General features: G+C 42.2%; 1 protein-coding gene across 3 annotated transcripts in view; it reads right to left on the bottom strand.

Moving 5' to 3' along the window:
• LOC122549735 (lysophosphatidylcholine acyltransferase 1-like) overlaps window positions 1-24,269 on the bottom strand; it is a 157,660-nt gene that overhangs the window by 63,750 nt on the left and 69,641 nt on the right. For all 3 annotated transcript variants that reach the window (XM_043689659.1, XM_043689657.1, XM_043689658.1), the window contains exons 4-5: window positions 12,366-12,478; window positions 4,820-4,880 (exon numbers count right to left, since the gene is read on the bottom strand). In XM_043689659.1, coding sequence (XP_043545594.1) covers window positions 4,820-4,880; window positions 12,366-12,478 — 174 coding nt within the window. The remainder of the gene's footprint in view (window positions 1-4,819; window positions 4,881-12,365; window positions 12,479-24,269) is intronic.

Genomic DNA, 24,269 nt, shown 5'->3' with positions numbered 1-24,269 from the left:
CCAGTTCTGGTAATTCATTCACCTTCAGCTCGCCAGCTTCCCCAGCATCTTCTCTTCAGTGATAGTTGTTACACCTTAGTCCCCGACTCTCAAGTTCTGGTATGTTGGTGGTGTTTTCTACTGTGAAACCTGATCCCAAGTACCTATTCAGTTCCTCTGCCATTTCTTTCTTCCCCATTACTAAATCTCCATTTCCAGCAGTCCAATGTCCATTTTGTCCCGTGCTTACCTTTAACATATAAAGGAAGATTGCAAGAGTTTGTATTATGAGCTAGCTTACTCCTAATTCATTGTCCACCCTGCCCCAGACTGTCCTTTAAGCAAGCCTCTGCATGTTTTCAAAGGCTTCACAATCCTTTAGTTTCCCAGTAATCTTCATCAGGGTAGTGTCCTTGGCCCAAAAATTTTCTATTGCTTCAATAATCACCCTTCCATCATAAAGCCAGGTCAGAAGTGGGATGCTCAGTGATAAAAGCACCATATTCAACATTCACTACTCTTCGGATATCTAGGTTTGGAGTGATGCATGGTAAGCGATATTCATGCCAGAATTGTGCCAGGTAATGACCATTTCAAACAAGAGAATCTAGCCATCACCCCCTGACATTCAATAGCATTACCATTGCTACCGTCCTGGAGGTTACTGCTGTCCAGATAAAGAACCTGACTAGCTATATATATAAATATCATGGCTACAAGAGAAGATCAGAAACTAGGAATGTTGCAGGAACTAATTAATCTCCTGACTCCCCAAAGCTTATTCACCCTTTACAAGTCACAAGTCAGAGTGATACATTACTCCCAACTTGCCTGGAAGACTGTAGCTCCAGATGAGATGGAAAAGGAAAGGATAGATCAGATCTAAGAGTTGAAGTTCTAAATTGTAGAAAGGCCAATTTTGACAGTATTAGGCAAGCACTTTCAAAAGCTGACTGGGGGCAAACGTTCACAGGTAAAGAGATGGCTGGAAAATGGGAAGCTTTCAGAAATGATGAGAATCCAGAGGAAGCATATTCCTGTTACGGTGAAAGGAAAGGCTGAAAATATGTGTTGCTGGAAAAGCGCAGCAGGTCAGGCAGCATCTAAGTGCTGCCTGACCTGCTGCACTTTTCCAGCAACACATTTTCAGCTCTGATCTCCAGCATCTGCAGTCCTCACTTTCTCCTGAAAGGAAAGGCTGGTAGGTATAGGGAATGCTGAATGACTAAAGAAATGGAGGGTTTGGTTAAGAAAAAGGAAGCATTTGTCAGGTATAGACAGGATAGATTGAGTGAATCCTTAGAGTATAAAGGCAGTAGGAGTAGGAGGGAAATCAGGAGGACAAAAAGGGGACATGAGATAGCTTTGGCAAACAGAGTTAAGGAGAATCCAAAGGGTTTTTACAAATATGTTAAGGACAAAAGGCTAACTAGGGAGAGAATAGGGCCCCTCAAAGATCAGCAAGGCGGCCTTTGTGTAAAGCCACTGGAGATGGGGGTGATACGAAATGAGTATTTTGCATCAGTATTTAATGTGGAAAAGGACATGGAAGATATAGAATGTAGGGGTTTGGATGGTGACATCTTGAAAAATGTCCATATTACAGAGGAGGAAGTGTTGGATGTCTGGAAATGTATAAAGGTGGATAAATCCTCAGGACCTGATCAGGTGCACCCTAGAACTCGGCGAAAGGCTAGGGAAGCGATTGCTGGGCCCCTTGCTGAGATATTTGGATGATCAATAGTCACAGGTGAGGTGCTGGAAGATTGGAGGTTGGCTAATGCTATGCAACTGTTTAAGAAAGGTGGTATGGAGAAGCCAGGGAACTATAGACCAGTGAGCCTGACATTGGTGGTGGCAAGTTTTGGAGGGAATTCTGGAGGGACAGGATGTATAAGTGGAAAGGCAAGCACTGATTAGGGATGGTCAGCATGGCTTTGTGCGTGGGAAATCAAGTCTCACAAGCTTGATTGAGTTTATTAAAGAAGGAGCAAAGAGGATTGATAAGGGCAGAGCAGTAGATGTGATCTATATGGACTTCATTAAGGCGTTCAACAAGGTTCCCCATGGGAGAGTGGCTAGCAAGGTTAGATCTCATGGAATATAGGGAGAACTAGCCAACTCGATACAGAACTGGCTCAAAAGATAGAAGACAGAGGGTGGTGGTGGAGGGTTGTTTTTCAGCTGGAGGTCTGTGACCAGTGGAGTGCCACAAGGATCGGTGTTGGGTCCATTACTTTTCATTTATATAAATCATTTCTCACTAACTATACCTCTGATTTGGAAGAAAGTTTGCAGATGACACCGAAATTGGAGGTGTAGTGGACAGCGAAGGTTACCTCAGATTACAACAGGACCTTGATCAGATGGGCCAATGGGCAGAGAGGTGGCAGATGGAGTTTAAAATCAGATAAATGTGAGGTGCTGCATTTTGGGAAAGCAAATCTTAGCAGGACTTATACACTTATTGGTAAGGTCCTAGGGAGTGTTGCTGAACAAAGAGACCTTGGAGAGCAAGTTCACAGCTCCTTGAAAGTGGAGTTGCAGGTAGATAGAATAGTGAAGGCGACATTTGGTATGCTTGCCTTTATTGGTCAGTATTGAGTACAGGAGTTAGGAGGTCATGTTGCAGGTGTACAGGACATTGGTTAGGCCACTGGTTGGAATATTGCGTGAAATTCTGGTCTCCTTCCTATCAGAAAGATGTTGTGAAATTTGAAAGGGTTCAAAAAAGATTTACAAGGATGTTGCCAGGGTTGGAGGATTTGAGCTACAGGGAGAGGTTGAATAGGCTGGGGCTGTTTTCCCTGGAGCGTCGGAGGCTGACGGGTGACCTTATAGAGGTTTATAAAATCATGAGCGGGATGGATAGGATTAATAGACAAAATCTTTTCCCTGAGCTAGGGGAGTCCAGAACTAGAGGGCATAGGTTTAAGGTGAGAAGGGAAAGATATAAAAGAGACCTAAGGGGCAACTGTTTCATGCAGAGGGTGGTACGTGTATGCAATGAGCTGCCAGAGGAAGTGGAGGAGACTAGTACAATTGCAACATTTAAAAAAAGCATTTGGATGGGTGGATGAATAGGAAGGGTTTGAAGGGACATGGGCCGGGTGCTGGCAAGTGGGACTAAATGGGAGTTGGGATATCTGGTAGGCATGAATGGGTTGAACGGAACGGTCTGTTTCCATGGTGTACATCTCTATGACTATGACTCTCTGACGTGAAACTTGAGACCATTCAGGACAAAGCAGTCCATTTGATTGGTCCCACATCAGCATTCACATCCTGTACAACTGACACTCAGTAGCAGAGTGTACCATGTATGACAAACACTGCAGGAATTCTCCTAGGCTCTCTGCAGAGCACCTTCAAAACCCATGACCACCTCAATCTAGAACGTCAAGGGCAGGAGCTCCATGAGAACACCATTTGCTTGTCTCCCTCCAAATCACTCACCACCCTGACTTGGAGATAGATTATGCTTCCTGTGGGTATCGCTGGGTTCAAAATTCTGGAATTCTCTCCCCAACACATTGTGGGTTTACAATACAACAACTGAATTTTGGTGGTTCAAAGAGCAGCTTACCACCATCTTCAAGAGCAACAAGGTTTTAAGAATAAATACTGGCCTAATCAACAGTGCCCACATCCCAAGAATTATTTTTTTTAACGAAGGTACAGGAGTGAGATTGACATTGCCTCCTGGAAGATATGGAAGATGAAAGAGCCACTTTATTCAATAGACAAAAAAAAAAGAGTGAGAAAGATGTTACTGCATCAACTGGTATACTACTGCTGGCAGTAGCTCACAGTCTGACAACCCAGATAATAAAAACTCCTATTCTCAGGTGGGAGCAGCTACAATACAGATGAACCAGAATGATATAGGGTTGAATGGGTAAAATCTGGGGACAGATTTCATTGACTCAATATGCTTCGAGTTTAGAATAGGAGGTGATCAAATCGAGATGGTCATAGTGATTAAAGGATTTGATAGACAGAACAAAAAGGTGCATTAATATTATGCCCGTACCGTTCAAGTAGTGATATCAGGAAACAAACAAGAGGGTAACAAAGTTACAAAGGCAGGCCAATTTATAATTTTAAATAAGGCTGATAGACTTTTGGTTGCTGTCAATATTAAAGAATATGGAAATAATGTGGGTAGACTGAGATACAATAGAGACCACCATGATCTAATGGCAGAACACACTTCCGAGACTGAATGACCTGTAGCCCAGTGGCTTAATAGAGGGACCAGAAACAGGAGCTCTGAAAAGCTCATGTGCAGAGTCTTCAAGTTCCATTTGCTCTTAAACTGGTTTGGAATACAAAGTGCGGTATTTACAACTTGAGGATTCTTAAAGACAATTCTTTAGTTCTACAATGTGTGCAGGTCAGGAAGCACTAACTTAACATGTTCATGGTGACAAACTGTAGTTGCCACATTTAAATACATAAAACTGTTAACTAAAGCACATTATAGTAGAAATAAACAGATTGAAAAATTCCCAAATCAAAATATGCTTTTTAAAAAGTAGTTCAATTTTGTGTTAGTGTGCTAAAGATTTCTTGTGTAATAAAAATTAACAGTATTAAACTTGCATGTATTAACAGTATACCAACATGGTACTCTAATACTTCCCTATTTTTTCTAAACATAGTGACAATGGTAATCACTAATACTTCAATTGTGTTAAAACAGCTTGAAACATTCTCCAGATGCAAAATCAAAATTATACCCAAGTTATTCATAGATAAGTGATCACATTTTAAATATTATTAAAATGTCCATTATGCTATACTAAAACTATTGGTGAGAATGAAACTATAGCCTTACCAGGTTTGAAGGTTATCAGACATGACCTATTCGTACATGTACCCTCTGGGAATATCATTACCTGGAAATAAGATTGTGATCCATTTAACTGAATATATGGAATAACATATTTCTTTAACAACCATTTTGAAAAATGAAAGTCAAGCTAATTTCAAATGCACAGATTTTGAAAATAATGCATGTCAACGTAATTAAGCATATGGTAGGTTGAAAACATGCTCAAAATGTACAGACCAAGAAAACTATTAGCAGGATAATTCAATTAAAAACAGAACATCTTCAAGAGAGAGAGAGATTAGGATAAGGTGAACGAGAAACTTAGCACCCTGATGTCCAGGGAGCAGAATTAACATTTAGCTAAAAGCAAAAGGCCATGTCAATTTCCATTCTTGGGATGTAATTGCTTAAATTCTTTATTTTACAGGAACTACTTACTTATAAATATTAAAGGTCAAAACTCTAATCTATCCATCTCAAACACGTTCCTTGTCCCCTCCCTTGTCAGCAATCCACAAGGACTGCACTGGACCAACAGCAAGAGCACAGCACACCTGGGAGTGAACAATAGAGCTTCCAGATAAAAGCCCGAGGAGCAAAGCCCAGATTGAGCTCAGTTGGAACAGCAGCCAGCACATAGCAAAACTTCAGAGGAGGAGCATGTAAAGTGACATCTGAATTTAAAAAGTGACGTAGGCCAAAAGGAGGTGATTGGGTGAGTATTTATACTCTTTTATATGACTCAAACTCGAATACGCATAGACACCGCCTCAAGATCCTTCAGAAGCACGATCAACGTTGTTTGAGATGGATTCTCCACACCAAATGGGAGGCGTACTACCATCAGTGTCCTTGAAGCAACCAACAGCACCAGCAAAGGCCATGCTCATTCAAAACAAATTGGGCTGGCTACACACTTAGGACAACTGAGTTTTGACTGCTAAAAGAAACATTTTCATCTAGCTTATGGAAGGCACTTGAAGAAGAGGACAAAGGAAGCATTTCAAAGACTCCTCGAATGCTTTCCCTAAGAAATACAACACAGATGTCAATGCGTATGAGGTCTTCATTCAGAAGAAACAGAATTAAAGGAAGCTCCTGTAGGGACAATTCTTTGAGAACACCTGGCAAGAGGAAGACAGAAAAAAGGAAACACAGAAGGGCATGCCTGCAAACTCTAAGCTAAGGACCAGCACTACCTCCAGAAACACCTGCCAAATGTCTAGTTGGAGATGTGGCATTAGGATTGGGCTTAGCCATGCAAGGTCCCAGAAAACTCCTGACCAGTAAAACAGAATTTCCTTGGTCAACAATCAAATTTGTCAGACTGACTTCCGCCAATACTATTTTTATTGCTTATAGTTTGTACAGTTTTCATTGTGGATTCAGTTTTTAAGGGCAATACTGCAGAGATCCAGAGAAGGGCCTGAAATTAATGATAGATTGTTCTTAAAATTAAATTAAGAATTTAATTTAAAGAGGTACGTCATGGAAGGAGAGCTCAAGACATTGGTGTGCTCTTCCTGCTCTACATGGGCAGTCAGGTATTGGATGCGTGCAGAATGTGTCTCTAGCTGCATCTCTCAGAAGCCTGTGAAGTACCTATGTGGCTGTGGATAGCAAGTACAGTGTGGTGGTCACTCATGAAACAAAGGTTTCACAGGCATTGAGGGAATGACTGGCCATCAGGCAGATAAAGAGGATTAGGTAGGCAGCGCAGGAGCCCCTGTGGCCATTTCCTTGCAAAAACGGTGTACTACTCTGGATACTGTTGGTGGGAATGGCCACAGAGGAAAATGAAAACAGCCAAATTTGTTACACAGCATTTTGTCTTTGCTGCATACTTTTCATCAGTATTCAAATTGGAAAAGGGCAATGTTAGTGAGAATACGGAGATACAGGCTACTAGATTAGATGGGACTGCGATTGACAAAGAGGAGGTTTTAGCAATTTTTAGAAGATCTGAAAGTAGATAAGACCCCTAGGCCGGATGGAATTTATCCTGATTCACTGGGAAGCCAGGGAGGAGATTGCAGAGTCTTGGCTTTGATCTTTATGGCATCATTGTCAACAGGTGTAGTACCAGATGACGAGAGGATAGCAAACGTTATTCCCTTGTTTAAAGGGAGTCGGAACAACCTTGATAATTACAGGCTGGTGAGCCTTACTTTGGTTGTGGGTAAGTTGTTGGAAAAGGTTATAAGAGATAGGATTTATAATCATCTGGAATGGAATAATTTGATTAGGGATAGTCAACAGGTTTTGTAAAGGGTAGGTTGTGCCTCACTAACCTTAGAGTTCTTTGAGAAGACGACAAAACAAGTGGATGAAGGTAAGGCCGTCGATGTGGTGTATATGGATTTCAGTAAGGAGTTTGATAAGGTTCCACACAGTAGGCTATTGCACAAAATAGTGTTTCGGGATTGAAGGTGATTTAGCAGTTTGGATCAGAAATTGGCTGGCTGAAAGATGACAGGGTGGTGGTTGATGGGCAATGTTCATCCTGAAGTTCAGTTACCAGTGGTGCGCCGCAAGGATCAGTTTTGGGGCCACTGCTGTTTGTCATTTATAAAAACGTGGACATAGAAGGATGGATGAGTAAATTTGCGGATGACACTAAGATAGGCAGAGTAGTGGATAGTGCCAAAGGATGTTGTGGGTTACAGAGGGACATAGATAAGATGCAGAGCTGGGCTGAGAAGTGGTAAATGGAGTTTAATGCGGAAAAGAGAGAGGTAGTTCACTTCAGAAGTAATAACAGGAATGCAGAATACTGTTCTTGACAATATACATGAACAGACAGAACTCAGTGTACAGGTGCATAAATCCCGTAAGTTGCCACTCAAGTTGGTAGGGTTAAGGTGGCATATGGTATGTTGGTGTTTATTGGTAGGGGGATAGAGTTTCAGAGCCACAAGGTCATGATTCTGCTGTGCAAGGCACTGGTAAGGCCGCGCCTGGAGTATTCCGTGCAGTTCTGGTCACCGCATTATAGGTAGGATGTGGAAGCTTTGGAACGTGTTCAGAGGAGATTCACTAGGATGTTGCCTGGTATGAGGAAAGGCTGAGCTAACTTAGGCTGTTTTCATTGTTAATAAGGAGGCTGAGAGGTGACTTAATTGAGACGTACAAGATAATCAGAGGGTTAGTAAGGTTGACAGTGAGCGCCTTTTTCCTCGGATGAAGGCTCACACAAGGGACATAGCTTTAAATTGAGAAGTAATAGATTTAGGACAGATATCAGGCAGTTTCTTCATCCACAGAGCAGTAGGGGCGTGGAACAGCCTGCCTGCAACAGTAGTAGACTCGCCAACATTAAGGGCATTTAAATGGGTATTGGACATACATATGGATAATAATGGAACTGTGTACGTTAGATGGGCATCAGATTAATTTATCAGGTCGTAGCAACATTGAGGGCCCAAGGGCCTGTACTGCACTGTAACGTTCTATACAGAAGGAGAGTTACGTATGCTAAAAGTTAAAGTAATACGGGATCTAAAAACCTTTATTGGTATTTCAAATGTTAAAGGTTTCCCAATTCTCTGGCTTCCCACTAATCTTCACACATTTTGCTTTTCCTTTTCCTTTTGTTTTAATACTTGACTTCCCTGGTTAGCCATTACTGCCTTTGCCTCCCTTTGTATGTCGTTTCTTCCTTGGGGTGAATTGCCGCTATGCCTCCTAAATTATCCACAGAAACTCCTGCTATTGCTGCTCCACTGTCTTCCTTGAAAGGCTCCTCTTCCAATCCCCTGGCCAGCTCCTCCCTCAGGGTTTTGTAGTTACCTTTACTCAAATGTAATACTGTTACATGTGATTCACCCACAAATGCAGAGTGAATTCAATATTTTGGTCACTGTCCCTAGGGGTTCATTCACATTAAGCTCCTTAATCAAGTCTGCCTTATTAAACGTCACCAAATCCAGAACTGCTTGTTCCCCAGATGGATCTACTCAAAAAAAAATCTCGTAGACAGTCCATTATCATCTTTTCTGGAGATGCATTACCAACCTGATTTGCCCAGTCTACCTGCATACTGAAGTCCCCCATGATTATTATATTAGTGTCTTTCTTACACGCCTTTATTTTCTTTCCTACATCCTGCTAAGAGACCGAGAAGTAACTCCCATCAGGGTTTATTTCCCCTTTGCAGCTCCTCAACTCTACTTAGGCAAATTCTACACCTCTGATTATATATCCTGTCCTGCCATCAATTTAATTTCTCACCAACAAGGCAACCCTTTTCCCCTCTGCACATCTTCCTTTTTCTTAGATAAGATGCATATTTTGGATATTTTGTTCACAGCCCTATTCCCCTTTCAGCCACATCTATGATACCCACATCACATCTGCCAATTACAACCTGCACGACAAGCTGATTTACAATGTTTCATATACTGTGCACATTTAAATAAACATCCTCAGTCCGGCACTATTTCCCTGACTACACTATCCCCTACAAGGTAGGCCATTAGGACCAAGATGAGAAATTTCTTCAGAGAGCAGAGAGTCCGTGGAAAGCTCCACCTCAGAACAGTCGAGGCCAAAACATTGAGCATTTTCAAAAAGCAGTTAGATATAGGCCTTAGGGGTAAAGACATCAACAGTATGAGGAGAAAGATGGAACTGAGTTAGATGATAAGCCACAATCATATTGAATGGCCTTATCAGGCTCTAAGGGCTATTCCTGCTTCCATCTCCTCAGTTTCCAATATAGAATCCCAGTACATTCGTCTTTCACTCCTGCATGAAATCACAAGTGCTGTAATAACTGTCCACTTTTTAAACATCTCCCTCACTGTTCAAGGTCTCAAACACACTGCCCAGGCAAAGCAGCAATTTACCTGTATTGTTTTCAAACTAATCTATATTATTCACTGTTCAAAATGTCATCTAATGGGCAAGGCCAAATACAGACCGAGTGACTGATTTGTGGAACACTTCTGCTCGCTATGCAAAGATAACCCTAACCTTTGAGTTGCTTGCTCTTTTAACACATTATCTTGCTCAGTGATGCTGCAGTGCTCCAGCAAAGCCCAACATAAGTTATTGGAATAGCACCTAATTTTCTTAAGCATATTACAATTTTCAAGACGAAACAGATTTCCACAACTTCAGAACATGAACACTTTCCTAGATCCACAGGATTAGAAAAACATGTCACATTACAAACAGGGGATTAATTGTAGACAACAATTATGATGGTGTACATTGGAAACTAATTATTTTCCTTAACGCTTAAAGGCACTCCTACAATCTCAGTTGAGAATAAGCAAAGAGTAGACTCATTCTTCACATATCTGTCTTGCTGCGTTCTCAACTTTATTACACTTACACAGCTTTTCCCTGTCACAATGGTGTACAAAAGAATTCTGATAACATCTCATTTACATGGGCATGATCTTAAAGCTGACCTATTTTCTGCTATTTACACTTATTATCATTTGTCATCCATATCTCCCCTCTACTATCATTAACATTCCCTATGTATTTTGCTTGAGGCCCCTCACAATCTCTATATCCTGCTGTAACCTGCCACATAGCATATGTGGTTCCCTTGTTCAAAAAGGGGAGTAGGGATAACCCTAGTAACTATAGGCCGGTGAGTCTCACTTCTGTTGTGGGCAAAGTCTTAGAGAGAATTGTAAGGGATAGGATTTATGCACATCTGGATAGGAATAATGTGATCAAGGATAGTCAGCATGGTTTTGTGAAGGGCAGGTCGTGCCTCACAAACCTTATTGAATTCTTTGAAAAGGTGACGAAGGAGGTTGATGAGGGGTAGATGTGGTATATAATGATTTTAGTAAGGCGTTTGATAAGGTTCCCCATGGTAGGCTACTGCAGAAAATACGGAGATATGGCATTGAGGGTGAGTTGGAGGTTTGGATTAGGAATTGGCTGGATGGAAGAAGACAGAGGGTAGTAGTTGATGGCAAAGTTTCTTCATGGAGTGCCGTCACTAGCGGTGTCCCGCAAGGATCTGTTTTGGGACCATTGCTGTTTGTCATTTTTATAAATGACAAACAGCAATGGTCCTAAAACAGATCCTTGCGGAACACCGCTAGTGACGGCACTCCATGAAGAAACTTTGCCATCAACTACTACCCTCTGTCTTCTTCCATCCAGCCAATTCCTAATCCAAACCTACAACTCACGAGGTCATGATGCAGTTGTATAAGACTCTGGTGCGGCCGCATCTGGAATATTGTGTGCAGTTTTGGTTGCCATACTATAGGAAGGATGTGGAGGCACTGGAACGGGTGCAGAGGAGGTTTACCAGGATGTTGCCTGGTATGGAAGGAAGATCGTATGAGGATAGACTGAGACACTTGGGGCTGTTTTCATTAGAGAAAAGAAGGTTTAGGGGTGACTTGATTGAGGTGTACAAGATGATTAGGGGGTTAGATAGGGTTGACAGTGTGAACCTTTTCCCGTGTATGGAGTCGGGTATTACAAGGGGGCATAGCTTTAAATTAAGTGGGGTAGATATAGGACTGAAGTTAGGGGTAGGTTCTTCACTCAGTGAGTCGTAAGTTCATGGAATGCCCTGCCAGTAGCAGTGGTGGACTCTCCCTCTTTATGGGCATTTAAGCGGGCATTGGATAGGTATATGGAGGATAGTGGGTTAGTATAGGTTAGGTGGGCTTGGATCGGCGCAACATCGAGGGCCAAAGGGCCTGTACTGCGCTGTATTCTTCTATGTTCTATGTTCTACAATCTGTGTCACCTGCATCTTTCTCCTTTGTCAAGCGCATAGAAACCATTTCTCAGCTCCCTGTAGTTCCGAAGAAAACTCGGGTTATGCTCGAAACGTTAACTATTTTTCTCTCCACAGATGGGGGTCACAACTTGAAGACTGAATGGTTTTGGTCTCCTTATTTAAGAAAAGATGTAAATGCTTCGAAGGCAATTCAAGGTGGTTTACTAGATTGATACCCGGAATGAGCAGGTTGCAGAGATTGGGTTGTTTCCAGTCTGGTTTTGAAGGGCTAAAGAGTGATTTGATAGGTGTTTGTAAGATTCTCAGGGGTACTGTTTAACAACTGGGAGCTGCCTTTTAGGACAGAAATGAGGAGATTCTGTTCCTGAGTAATGTGACTATGGAACCCTGTCTCAAAGCAGAGGAAGAAGGGGGACTGAAGACTTTTATGGCAGAACGAGATTAGATTTTTGTAAAGAAGCAAAAGTTACTAACAGTAGATGAAACAGTGGAATTCCAAATGCAAACAGTTCAGTCATGATCGTAATGAATGGCAGAGCAAGCTTGAGAAGCCAAAAAGCCCACTACTTTGAAATCATATGTAGCTCAGTAATATGTTGAGAGAAAACATCAAGCTTCCAATACACAAGATTAGAAAGAACAAGTAGCTGTTAGAAACAAGCAGCAAATCTTGGTATCTCACTCGCAACACTAACATAGCTTTCTTTCAGACATTACCCAACTAGTCGTTTATTTCCACTTTAAAGTATTCACATTACACAAAGATATGCATGATACAACCTTTAAGGAATTTTTAAACATTCACATCAAATAAAAATTCACCTGAGGCCATCTGCCATTAGACAAGGCTCTTTGCTTAATTTCTTCGACTGTTTTCCGGCGAGAATACTGGTCTGAGCGAGACACCAAGACTGGCCGAATATATTTGATCAATGCTGGTAAGACAAGTCACAAAACTCAATTAAATAAAAGCATGAAAATCTTGTCTCAGTGCTTTCCACTGCAGAAAGACACTGTGTAACCAAAGTTGTAAATGTATATTCTCGAGCAAAGATAGGCAGGAAAATCACAATGCAAAACTTGAAAGGATATTACTCCCGATAACAATATGACTATTTCGATTACCATCCAGTTACATGTTGTAGCCAAATTAGAAAAAAAAGCATTGGGAGCTACAAGTTGTTTCCTAGCTCTGTACATCATGCAACAGATACCATGCTCTGATGCAGAAAGTCAATCCCCAGATGCAGAATTTTTAAAATGAGTTGCATAGCAAACAGGGGATTAATTGTAGACAGCAATTTTTATGTATATACTAGAAACTAATCATTCTCCTCAAATGACCAACCCAATTTGTTTGCTAGCATTCCTACAACCTCAGCTGAGAATAAGCAAAGAGCAACCCATTCTTCACATGTCTTGCTGCGTTATCTCAACTTTATTACAGTTAAGCAGCTCTTCCCTGCCAGGATGATAGCGTACACAAATGTTTTTTTTGCCGACAGTTTCCATCCTAGAGGAGGCAGATTTAGCCCAATCCACATCTAAGACTTGCTGAAAACATTGCTCATATTTTGATACCAGGGAGAGGGAGTTTTTTGGGGGTGGGGGGAAGAGAAAGAAGAATGGTGGTGGTGGTGTGCAGAGGGAGCCAGAATGAGGATAGAGCAAGAAGTTGGATGGTGGTTGGGGGAGGAAGAGAGAGAAGGGAATGTTGAAGGTGCTGAACAGGGTGCCAATCAAATCAGCAAGTTGGTGTTAGGCTCCTTGAATGTCACTAGAGACACATTCATCCAGCCAAGCGGAAAGCATTCCATCACACTGATTATGCTTTGGTGTGCAGGCCTTGCAAAAACAGGAGACACATTGCTCATTTCAGAATTCCCAGGCAGCTACAATATTAAAATGTCTGGTGTTGTTCAGTTTCTGTTCAATGGTAATCCCAGGACATTGAAAGTCTGAGGATTCAGCAACAGTTATGACAACAAAGAACTGGACAAAACGGTTATTTATTCCTGTTGGATATTGTCACAGTCTTGTGATGCAAATATTACTTGCCACTCATCAACCCAAGATTGGATGTTGTTCATGTGTTGCTGAAAATGAAGGTTGCTTCAGTATCTGGACTTGTGAATGATACCAAACATACTATAGTCAGCAAATATGTTGATTTCTGACTTCATGGTGAAGGAAGATCATTGATGAAGCAGATGAAGTTGGCTGGCCCTTAAGGAAGTACAACAGTGATGCTCTGGGACTGAGGTATTTGACCTTCAAAGAAAACAAACATCTTCCTTTATGCTCAGTATGACTCCAACTAATAGTATTCCCCACATTCTGCTTGACTCTGGATTTGTTAGGCTGCTTAATACCATACTGTCAAGTGGCTGTCTTTCTGTCACCTCACCTTGAACTCAGTTTGGTGTCAGTGTTGGACCTAACCTAAACACAAGTCAGGAACAGGATGGTCCTGTCAGATACCAAACTAAGTGTCAGTGAGTACATTATTCTGAGGCAATGTCACTTAATAAAACTAACAACCAGTTCCATCACTTTGCTGATGACTCAGTGTGAACTGATTGGTTGAGTAATTAGTTGGGTTGGACTGTTTTTTGTGGACAGGACATACCTGGGCAATTTTCTATCTTTTCAAGTAGATGCCAGCGTTATTACAACTGTACAAGGATAGCTTGGCTAGAGGATAGCTAGTTCAGCAGCACAACTCATCAATACTACTACCAGATTGTTTTAGAGGTCCATTGTCACTGTAGTATCCAATGTCCTCAACTGCTTCTTAACGGACAAAGTGAGGGTTGCAGATCAGACTCGAGAGTGTAGCGCTGAAAAAGCACAGCAGCCCAGGCAGCATCCGAGGAGCAGGAGAATTCATGTTTCAGGCAGAAACCCTTCATCAGGAAGGTGGTCATTCCAGGCTCAATGTTAATGATGCTCTGGACAATTCATGATGGTATACCATGTTTGTCGCCACTGGGACACAATTTACCCAGGAATGGTAATGGTGGTAGTATCTGGGGCACTGTCTGTAAGATATGATTCAGGGTACAGACATAGCAGTCTGTTCTTTCGAGACAAAAAAACTACAGATGTGCAATCCAAAGTAGGCAAACAGGAGGCTAGAAGAAAACAACAAGCCAAGCAGCATTCAGGAAATGAAGTAATCAGTGTTTCAGGTATTAACCCTTCTTCAGAGCTAGATGTGAGGGTAGGGGAACAGATAAGAGGTGATGGGGTGGGGGAAAAGGTTGCCAGAGTGGGTAGGAAGGTTATTTGAAATTAGAGAACTTGATGTTAAGTCCAGTAGATTGCCCAGATGGAAACTAAAGGTGCTGTTCCTTCAATTTGCAGTCTGATTCACTGCAGTAATGGAGGCGGCCAAGGAAGGACATGTCGTGGGGGAACTAGATGTGACCGGATGGTCAGGCTTGCCATTTCAGGCCAGGCAAAGATGCTCTGTGAAATGGTCACCTCGTCTACATTTGGTCTTAATGTAGAGAAGACCACAACAGGAGCACTGAATACGTAGGCTAGATTGGAGGAGATGCAGAAGAACCTCCCTCGCCATGAAGGACTGTTTGTGGCCCTAGGTGGTGAGGGAGGTGGAGTTTGGACAGGTGTTGCATCGTTTTTGGTTACAGGGGAAGGGAGTCGATGGGGTGAATGGTGTGAACAAGGAGTGATGAAGGGAACGGTCCTTGCTGAAGGCAAAGAGGGGTGGGGAGGGGAAGACATTGAGTGACAGGGTCTAATTGGAGTTGATGATGTTTGAGGATGATACATTGGATGCAGAGGCTGGAGGGGTAGAAAAAAGTGAGGACAAGGAGGACCCTATCTTTATCATGTTTGATTGGGGATATTGGGGTTTAGAGTAGCGATGCGGAGAATGAAGGTGGCGGGGTGGATAATTTTCCCTTCAATTCAAGGGGGTGGCCATGGACACTTGCATGGGGCCCTAGCTACACCTTAGATAGTGAGGACTGCAGATGCTGAAAAGTCAGTCAATAAAGCGTGGAGCAGGTAAAAGCACAGCAGCAGAAAAGTCCATGTTTCAGGTCGGGGGAGTGGGAAGGGGACTGAAATAAATAGAGGGGGAGGGAGGGAGGGGGCTGTGGCTGGGGGAAAAAGGTAAGTGGGGATGGCAATAGGTGGATGCAAGTATGTGACTGTGATTGATCAGTGAGTGACTGTGACTGATCAGTGAGTAGGGTGGAGCTGATAGGTGGGAAGGAAGATGGACAGGTCAGGGGTGGGGGTGGAGGAGGACTGGGGAGATTTGGAAGTTGGCAAATTCCATGTTAAGGTAATTCACCAGCTTCCAAAATCTCCCCATTCCAACACTCTTATCCCAGATTCAGACTCTCCTACTCCTCGATCTGCTATGCTTTTTCCAGCTCCATACTTTATTGGCCCTACCTACAACTGCCTCTGTCAGAGATATCAAACAGTCCCTCTTCAGTAAGTACACCGCAATTGTTCCCCAAATCTTCTGCTATTACATCAATGACTGCTTTGGTGATGCATCTTGCACCGAGGCTGAACTGGAGCAGTTCACCGATTTCACTAACAACTTCCGCACTGCCCTGAAATTCAGTCAATCTTAGACACTTCCCTCCCCTTTCTTAAACTCTCCGTTTCCATCTCTGGAAAGAGTTTATGGACAAACATTTATTATAAACCCAGACCTCTCAACTACACCTGGACTACACCACCTCCCATCCAGAATCCTGCGAAAACCCCATCCCGTTTTCCCAATTCCTCTGTCTTTGTCACATCTGCTCTGATGAGACATTTCACTCCCAGGCGTCTCAGATTCCTCCTATTTCAAACATTTCTTTACTTCCTTTGCCATCCAGACAGCCCTCCACTGCACCTTCTCCATTCCCCGCTCCATTGCTCTGATCCCCCCCACCCATGCATGGATTTGATTTTTAAAGACCCAAACAGATATTTCCTGTACTTACAAATGGCTGCTTTCAGTTTTCCTGCAACATGCTTTGACTTGTGAATGGATTCCCAAACAGAACCAGTTACAACCAGAGAACTTCCTGTATAGATGTTCACTCAGCAAATAAGCAACATTGTTATTAATGTCTTCCTATATTTTTATATTTCCACAATATTAAATATAAATTTCAGGATTATAATACTTTGAAATAGTACTGCAGGTTTCCAAACATAAGTTTTGTTCGAAAGTGATGCGGGTACCAATGATCACATACTACCAACATATGCTAATCTGACTAATTAACATTTTACATTTTTCTGTTCGGCAGTTTGTCAACCACACTGTTACTTGTCCCTGACTCCATATATTCTGACCTCAGGAAGACTACAGGGTGACAAATTAACACATGGAAGCATGTCATCAATATTGTCACTGTTAGAATAGGGCAGAATTGGCAGTTCAATCTTTCAAAATACACGAGTCTTCCAAATAGAAAGAGAAGGAGGTAAAAGAAAGGGGTGCTGCAATATTGATTAGGGAATCAATTGTAGCAGTAAGAAGGGATGAAATCCTCAAAGGCTCCTCAAATTAATTCATACGAGTGGAACCTAAAAACCAAAAAAAAAAGAGCAATCAAAAAAGGAAATATATAGGCAGATTTCAGAGAAATGTTAAAATAATAGGGTAGTGATAATGTTAAAAAAAAAGTTGAAACCTCCCATTAACTAGGGTACTCAATGTCACAGCCTTAGAGGAAGTAGAATCCTTAAAATGCATCCATTTCAAAGTAATACGTAGAAACTCCACAAAGCAGGGCTGGTCCTGAAATTAATTTATGAATTCATGAGGGAATCATTTTTCAGACAGTGATCATAACTCAGTTAGATTTAAGATTGTCCTTTTCAACAAAGATGGGCCTGAAATCAAAGTTTTAAACTACAACTAGTGAATAAAGGAAAGTAATTATGTAGGGTCAGATGAAGTGCAACTCAGGCTGCTGAGTGAGATGAGTGAGTAAATAGCAGGGGCATTGGCAATAATTTTCAATGCCTCCCTGGCCACAACAGAGTTGCTACATGACTGCAGCACAGGCAATGTGGCAATGTTATTCAAGGAGGAAAGCCAGGATTTCAGAAGGCTTTCAACAAAGTTGAACATTAATTTTATATGTTAATCTATAAAGTGCAAAGGATTAGGGCAGTGTAGTGAGATGGATAGAAAATTGGTTAGTAGACAGGAAATAAACTAGGAAAAAGAAAGTTTGTTCCTGAATGGCAGGCAGTAGTAGTGGGGTACTAGGATCCCAACTATTCACAGAATGTTAGCACTTTAGGAAACTAAATGTAATACATCAAAGCTTGCAGGTGATACAAAGCTGGGTGGAAGAGCATGTTTACCGCAGAATAGACAGGCTGGTCAGATTGATCAGTGACAAATGGAATTCAATTTAGATCAGTGAAAAATGGTGTTCTCGGAATGGACAAAGTAAGGGAATGCATGATGAACATTACAACCTTGGGGAGCAAAGAGGGTTTGGGAAGCATGTTCACCACAACGTAAGGTAGTCAGACAGGTAAATAAAAGTGGTTAAGTTAGCATATTTGCCTTTTATTAGCTGAGCAAGAGCGTTAAGATCAGGGAATTATGCTGGAACCATATAAAATGTTAGTTAAGCCACAGCAAGCATAATTTGTGCAATTCTAGAACTAACAGTATTAGGAGAGATGTAACTGCACAAGAGAAAATGCAAAGTAGATATACCAGGATGTTACCTAATGTGATTGACGTTTCAGTTATAACAGACTGGCCAGACTGGGGTTGATTTTCTGGAGATTGAATTGTATAAAATTATGAGAGGAAGAGACATTTTCCTCTTCCTGGAGTGACAGGTGGTGGAACATATATTTAAGGGATAAGTAGTTTAGAGGGGATAAAAGATGATTTTCTTTTTTTTTAAAACCCAGAGGGTAGTTGAAATCTGGAACTTACTGACTGCAAGGGTGCAACAGGTAGAAACTCTTAACATTCAAGATGCATTTAGATGAACAATTGTGATGCTAAAGGTATACAAGGCTACAGATCAAACGCTGGAAATTGGGATTAGAGATGTTGGGTGCCTGTTTTTAACTGGCACAGACTTCGAATCATTGAATCATAGAGCTGTACAACATGGAAATGGACCCTTCAGTCAAACTCATCCATGCTGACCAGATCTCCTAAATTAATCTAGCCCCATTTGTCAGCATTTGGCCCATATCCCTTTTAAACCGTTCCCAATCATATTCAAAAATGTGTTGCTGGAAAAGCACAGGTCAGGCAGCATCGAAGCAGGAGAATAGACGCTTTTGGCTGGAGCCCGTTCCCATTCATATGCCAATCCAGATGCCTTTTAAATATTGTAATGGCACCAGCCTCCACCACTTCTTCTGGCAGCTCATTCCATACATACACCATCCTCTGGATGAAAACACTGCCCCGTAGGTCCATTGCAAATCTTTCCTCTCTCACCTTGGCCCTCTAGTTTTGGGCTCACCTACTCCATGAAAAAGACCTTGTCTATTTACCCTATGCCTCTCATGATTTTATGAAGGTTACCCCTCAGCCTCCAATATTCCAGGGAAAATAGCCCCAGCCTATTCAGCCCCTTCCTGTAGCTCAAACCCTCCAACCCTGGCAACATTCTTGTAAATCTTTTCTGAACCCTCTCAATTTTCACAACATCCTTCCGATACCAGGGAGGCCAGAATTGCACACTATCCCAAAACTGCCTAACCAATGTTCGGGCCAGCCAGAAACTGTCCTCCCAACTCCTATACTCAATGCACTGACCAATAAAGGCAAGCATACCGAACACCACCTTCACTATCCTGTTGACCTGGGACTCCATTTTCAAGGAACTATGAACCTGCCTTTTGTTCAACACTACTCCTCAGGACCTTACCATTAAGCATATAAATCCTGCCCCGATTTGCCTTTTCAAAATGCAACACCTGACATTTATTGAAATTAAATTCCATCTGCCACTCATCAGCCTATTGGCCCATCTGATCAAGATTTTGTTGTGCTCAAACGTCCACTATACCTCCAATTATGGCATCATCTGCAACTTACAATCACACTTTTTTAAAAAATCTATTCACTGATTAGGCCAGCATTTATTGCCCATCCCTAATTGTCCAGAGGACAGTTAGGAGTCAATCATATTACTGGGGGTCTGCAGTCACATGTAGGCCAGACCAGGTAGGTTTCTTTCTCTAAAGGACATTAACCAGATGGGTTTTTCCCTACAATCGGCAATGGATTCATGGCCATCATTAGACTCTTAATTCCAGATTCTTTTGTACTCAATTCCAATCCTTGTAGCACACTGCTGGTCACAGGCCTCCAATCTGAAAAGCAATCCTCCACCCACCACAATCTCCACCCTTCAAGCCAGTTCTGTGTCCAAATAGCTAGTTCTCCCTGTATTCCATGTGATCCAACCTTGCTAATCAGTCTACCATGAGAAACCTTGTTGAACACCTTATTGAAGTCCAGATAGATTCCATCCATCACTCTGCCCTCAACCTTCTTCATTACTTGTTAAAAAAAAACTCAAATTAATGGACAAAACCATGTTGACTATCCCTAAATCAGTTCTTACCTTTCCAAATACATGTAAATCCTGCCCCTCAGGAATACCTCCAACAACTTGCCCACAACTGATGTCAGGGTCACTGGTCTGTAGTTCCCTGGCTTTTGTTTACCACCTTGTTTAAATAGCGGCACTATGTTAGTCAACCTCCAGTCTTCCGGCACCTCACCCATGGCTAACTATGATACAATTAATTCAACAAGGGGTCCAGCAATCACTTCCCTAGTTTCCCAGAGTTCCAGGATACACGTGGTCAGGTCTTGGAAATTTATTCAGCGTTGTGCGTTTTTAAGATATCCTGCAATGTCCTCTGTCATATGGACACTTTTCAAGATGTTATTATTTATTTCCCATATTCTCTATTTTCCATACCCTTTTCCACATTAAACACTGATGCAATATATTCACTATCTCCCCCACCTCCTGTGGTTCCATACCCAGGCAGCCTCGTTGATCTTTAAGGGGCCTCATTCCTGATGAAGGGCTTTTGCCCAAAACATTGTTTCTCCTGCTCCTCGGATGCTGCCTGACCGGCAGTGCTTTGAGCACCAGACATCGATCTCCAGCATCTGCAGTCCTCATTTTCTCCTAGTTGATCTTTAAGGGGTCCTATTCTCTGTCTAATTACTCTTTTGTCCTTAAAGTATTTATAGAATCCCTCTGGATTCCCTTTAATCCTACTTGCCAAAGCTAATGTCCCTTTTTGCCCACCTCATGCCCCTCTTAAGTATTCTTTATATTTGCCTTTATATTCTTCTACGGACAGTCAGATGTCACATGACACCAGGTTATAGTCCAACAGGTTTATCTGAAATCACAAGCTTTCTGAGCACGGCTCCTTGGTGAGGTGAAGTGAAGGGAGGCGCACTGACAACTTATAAGCAGAGAGATCATTGCAAGATAGAGGGCTGTAGTAGGCTGCAGCGGGACATTGACAGGATGCAGAGATGGGCTGAGAGGTGGCAGATGGAGTTCAACCTGGATAGATGCGAGGTGATGCATTTTGGAAGGTCGAATTTGAAAGCTGAGTACAGGATTAAGGATAGGATTCTTGACAGTGTGGAGGAACAGAGGGATCTTGAGGTGCAGGTACATAGATCCCTTAAAATGGCCATCCAAGTGGATAGGGTTGTTAAGAAAGCATATGGCGTTTTGGCTTTCATTAACAGGGGGATTGAGTTCAAGAGTCGTGAGACCTTGTTGTAGCTCTATAAAACTTTGGTTAGACCGCACTTGGAATACTGCGTCCAGTTCTGGTCGCCCTACCATAGGAAAGATGTGGATGCTTTAGAGCGGGTTCAGAGGAGGTTTACCAGGATGCTGCCTGGACTGGAGGGCTTATCTTAAGAGGAGAAGTTGACTGAGCTCAGACCTTTTTCATTGGAGAAAAAGGAGAGGGGACCTAATTGAGGTATAATGACAGGCATAGATAGAGTGGATAGCCAGAGACTATTTCCCAGGGCAGAAATGACTAGCACGAGGGGTCATAGTTTTAAGCTGGTTGGAGGAAAGTATAGAGGGGATGTCAGAGAAGGTTCTTTACACAGTTGAGAGAGCATGGAATGCGTTGCCAGCAGTAGTTGTGGAAGCAAGGTCATTGGGGACATTTAAGAGACTACTGGACATGCATATGGTCACAGAAATTTGAGGGTGCATACATGAGGATCAGTGGTCGGCACAACATCGTGGGCTGAAGGGCCTGTTCTGTGCTGCACTGTTCTAGGTAATTAGGAATGTCTAAAGATGATCCAAAGTATCAAAAGGTTTGACTGAAGTGTCAACAGCTGAATAGCAAGTGAAAGCATGACTTACGATCTGATTAATTAAGGCAGAGATAATTTCAAAACAGATCAAAAATAAGATGGTGCTAGAGACAAATTGAATGGGTGGAGTAACATGATAAGAGTCACATGACTAGGGTCCAAAGTAACAAGTAGTCCAAAACTGTACAAACTAATTTAAGGTAGAGAGATTATAACAGTCATGTTATTCCAGCCATCTGGCTTGTCTCTAGCACCATCTTATTTTTGACTTTTTGTAATTACCAATCTGCCTTAGTTAATCATTGATCATCCCTTCACTTGCTATTATCACTTCACTCACAGCATTTGACACTTCCGAACACCTGCAAAGACTTGTTAGTTAGCCTGTTGACATGCCATGCACACCACATGTTCTATCTTTTGATCTCTCGACCTATAAATTCTGTGCCTGTGCTCTTCCCTTCACTTTCTGAAGGAGTAGCGCTCCGAAAACTTGTGATTTCAAATAAACCTGTTGAAATATAACCTGGTGTTGGGTGAGTTCTGACTTTGCCCACCACAGTTCAACACCCCAGCACCACCACAGTTTTCTAGGGATTTACTTGATCCAGCTGTCTGTACCTGACATATGCTTCTTTCTTTTTCCAATTTCTCTAATCATTCAGCATTCCCAACACCTACAGTCATGCTCTTCACCCTAACAGAAATGTACTGTCTCTGGACCCTTGTCATCTCATTTTTGAAGGATTCCTATTTTCCAGGCATCTCTTTACCTGAGAACATTCACCCCTAAGCAACTTTTGAAAGTTCTTGCCCAATACCGTTGAAATTGGCCTTTTTCCAATTTAGAGCTCAGTAAAAACAACGACTGCAGATGCTGGAACCTGGATTAGAGTGGTGCTGGAAAAGCACAGCAGTTCAGGCAGCACCTGAGCAGGAAAATCGACGTTTCGGGCAAAAGCCCTTCATTAGGAATCGAGGCAGAGTGCCTGAAGGGTGGAGAGATAAATGAGAGGAGGGTGGGGGTGGGGAGAAAGTAGCATAGAGTAGTTGCAGTGGGAGAGGGACTCCGAGATTCTTGTAGAGAGAGGAGGAAAACTTCTTCAAAGCATGCATCCTTGCAAGAGGATCTGCAGTAGGGTTAAAATCAACTGGGTGAAAACAATGACTAAGTTTTCCTCTTCTCTCTAAAAGAATCTCAGGGAACTCCTCTCCCATTGCAACTACTCTATGCTACTTTCTCCTCACCCTTCAGGCACTCTGTCTCTATTCCTAATGAAGGGCTTTTGCCCGAAACGTCGATTTTCCTGTTCCTCGGATGCTGCCTGAACTGCTGTGCTTTTCCAGCACCACTCTAATCCAATTTAGAGCTGGTCTTTCCTTTTACATCACTATTTTAAAATGGCCACTAACTCCAAAATGCTGCCCCAATGACACCTCAGGAAATAAGGCAGGGCAGGTGACTAAGAGGAGGAAAGGTTTTGCACTCTCTCTAATAGGTATACCCACATAATGAATCAGAAAATTTTCTTGTGCACACTTAAATTTCTCTCCAAGCCCTTAATATTATGGCAGTCCCAGTCTATGTTTGGAAAGTTCCGGAGTCCTGAGGTCATGATGCAGTTGTATAAGACTCTGGTACGGCCGCATCTGGAATATTGTGTGCAGTTTTGGTCGCCATACTATAGGAAGGATGTGGAGGCATTGGAACGGGTGCAGAGGAGGTTTACCAGGATGTTGCCTGGTATGGAAGGAAAATCGTATGAGGAAAGACTGAGGCACTTGGGGCTGTTTTCACTAGAGAAAAGAAGGTTTAGGGGTGACTTGATTGAGGTGTACAAGATGATTAGGGGGTTAGATAGGGTCGACAGTATGAACCTTTTCCCGCGTATTGAGTCGGGTATTACAAGGGGGCATAGCTTTAAATTAAGGGGGGGTAGATATAGGACTGATGTTAGGGGTAGGTTCTTCACTCAGCGAGTCGTTAGTTCATGGAATGCCCTGCCAGTAACAGTGGTGGACTCTCCCTCTTTATGGGCATTTAAGAGGGCATTGGATAGGTATATGGAGGATAGTGGGTTAGTGTAGTTTAGGTGGGCTTGGATCGGCGCAACATCGAGGGCCCAAGGGCCTGTACTGCGCTGTATTCTTCTATGTTCTATGTTCTATGTTCTAAAATCCTTGACCAATACAACCTTACTTTTATTGAAGAAAAAGTAGTATCTATTTAAAAAAAGGAAGTTTTTTGTTACAAACACAAAATAAAAATAAACACTAATATACAAATATTAAATAACCAAAACAAAGAAAAAACTCAAGTACTATCTAACCTACAAATAACCAAGGCACATAATAAAATATCTTGC

The sequence above is a fragment of the Chiloscyllium plagiosum genome, chromosome 5, assembly GCF_004010195.1.
Source record: "Chiloscyllium plagiosum isolate BGI_BamShark_2017 chromosome 5, ASM401019v2, whole genome shotgun sequence".
Taxonomy (NCBI): Eukaryota; Metazoa; Chordata; class Chondrichthyes; order Orectolobiformes; family Hemiscylliidae; genus Chiloscyllium; species Chiloscyllium plagiosum.
Note: the sequence above shows the minus strand (reverse complement) of the source record. Positions and strands in the feature narration are given on the sequence as shown.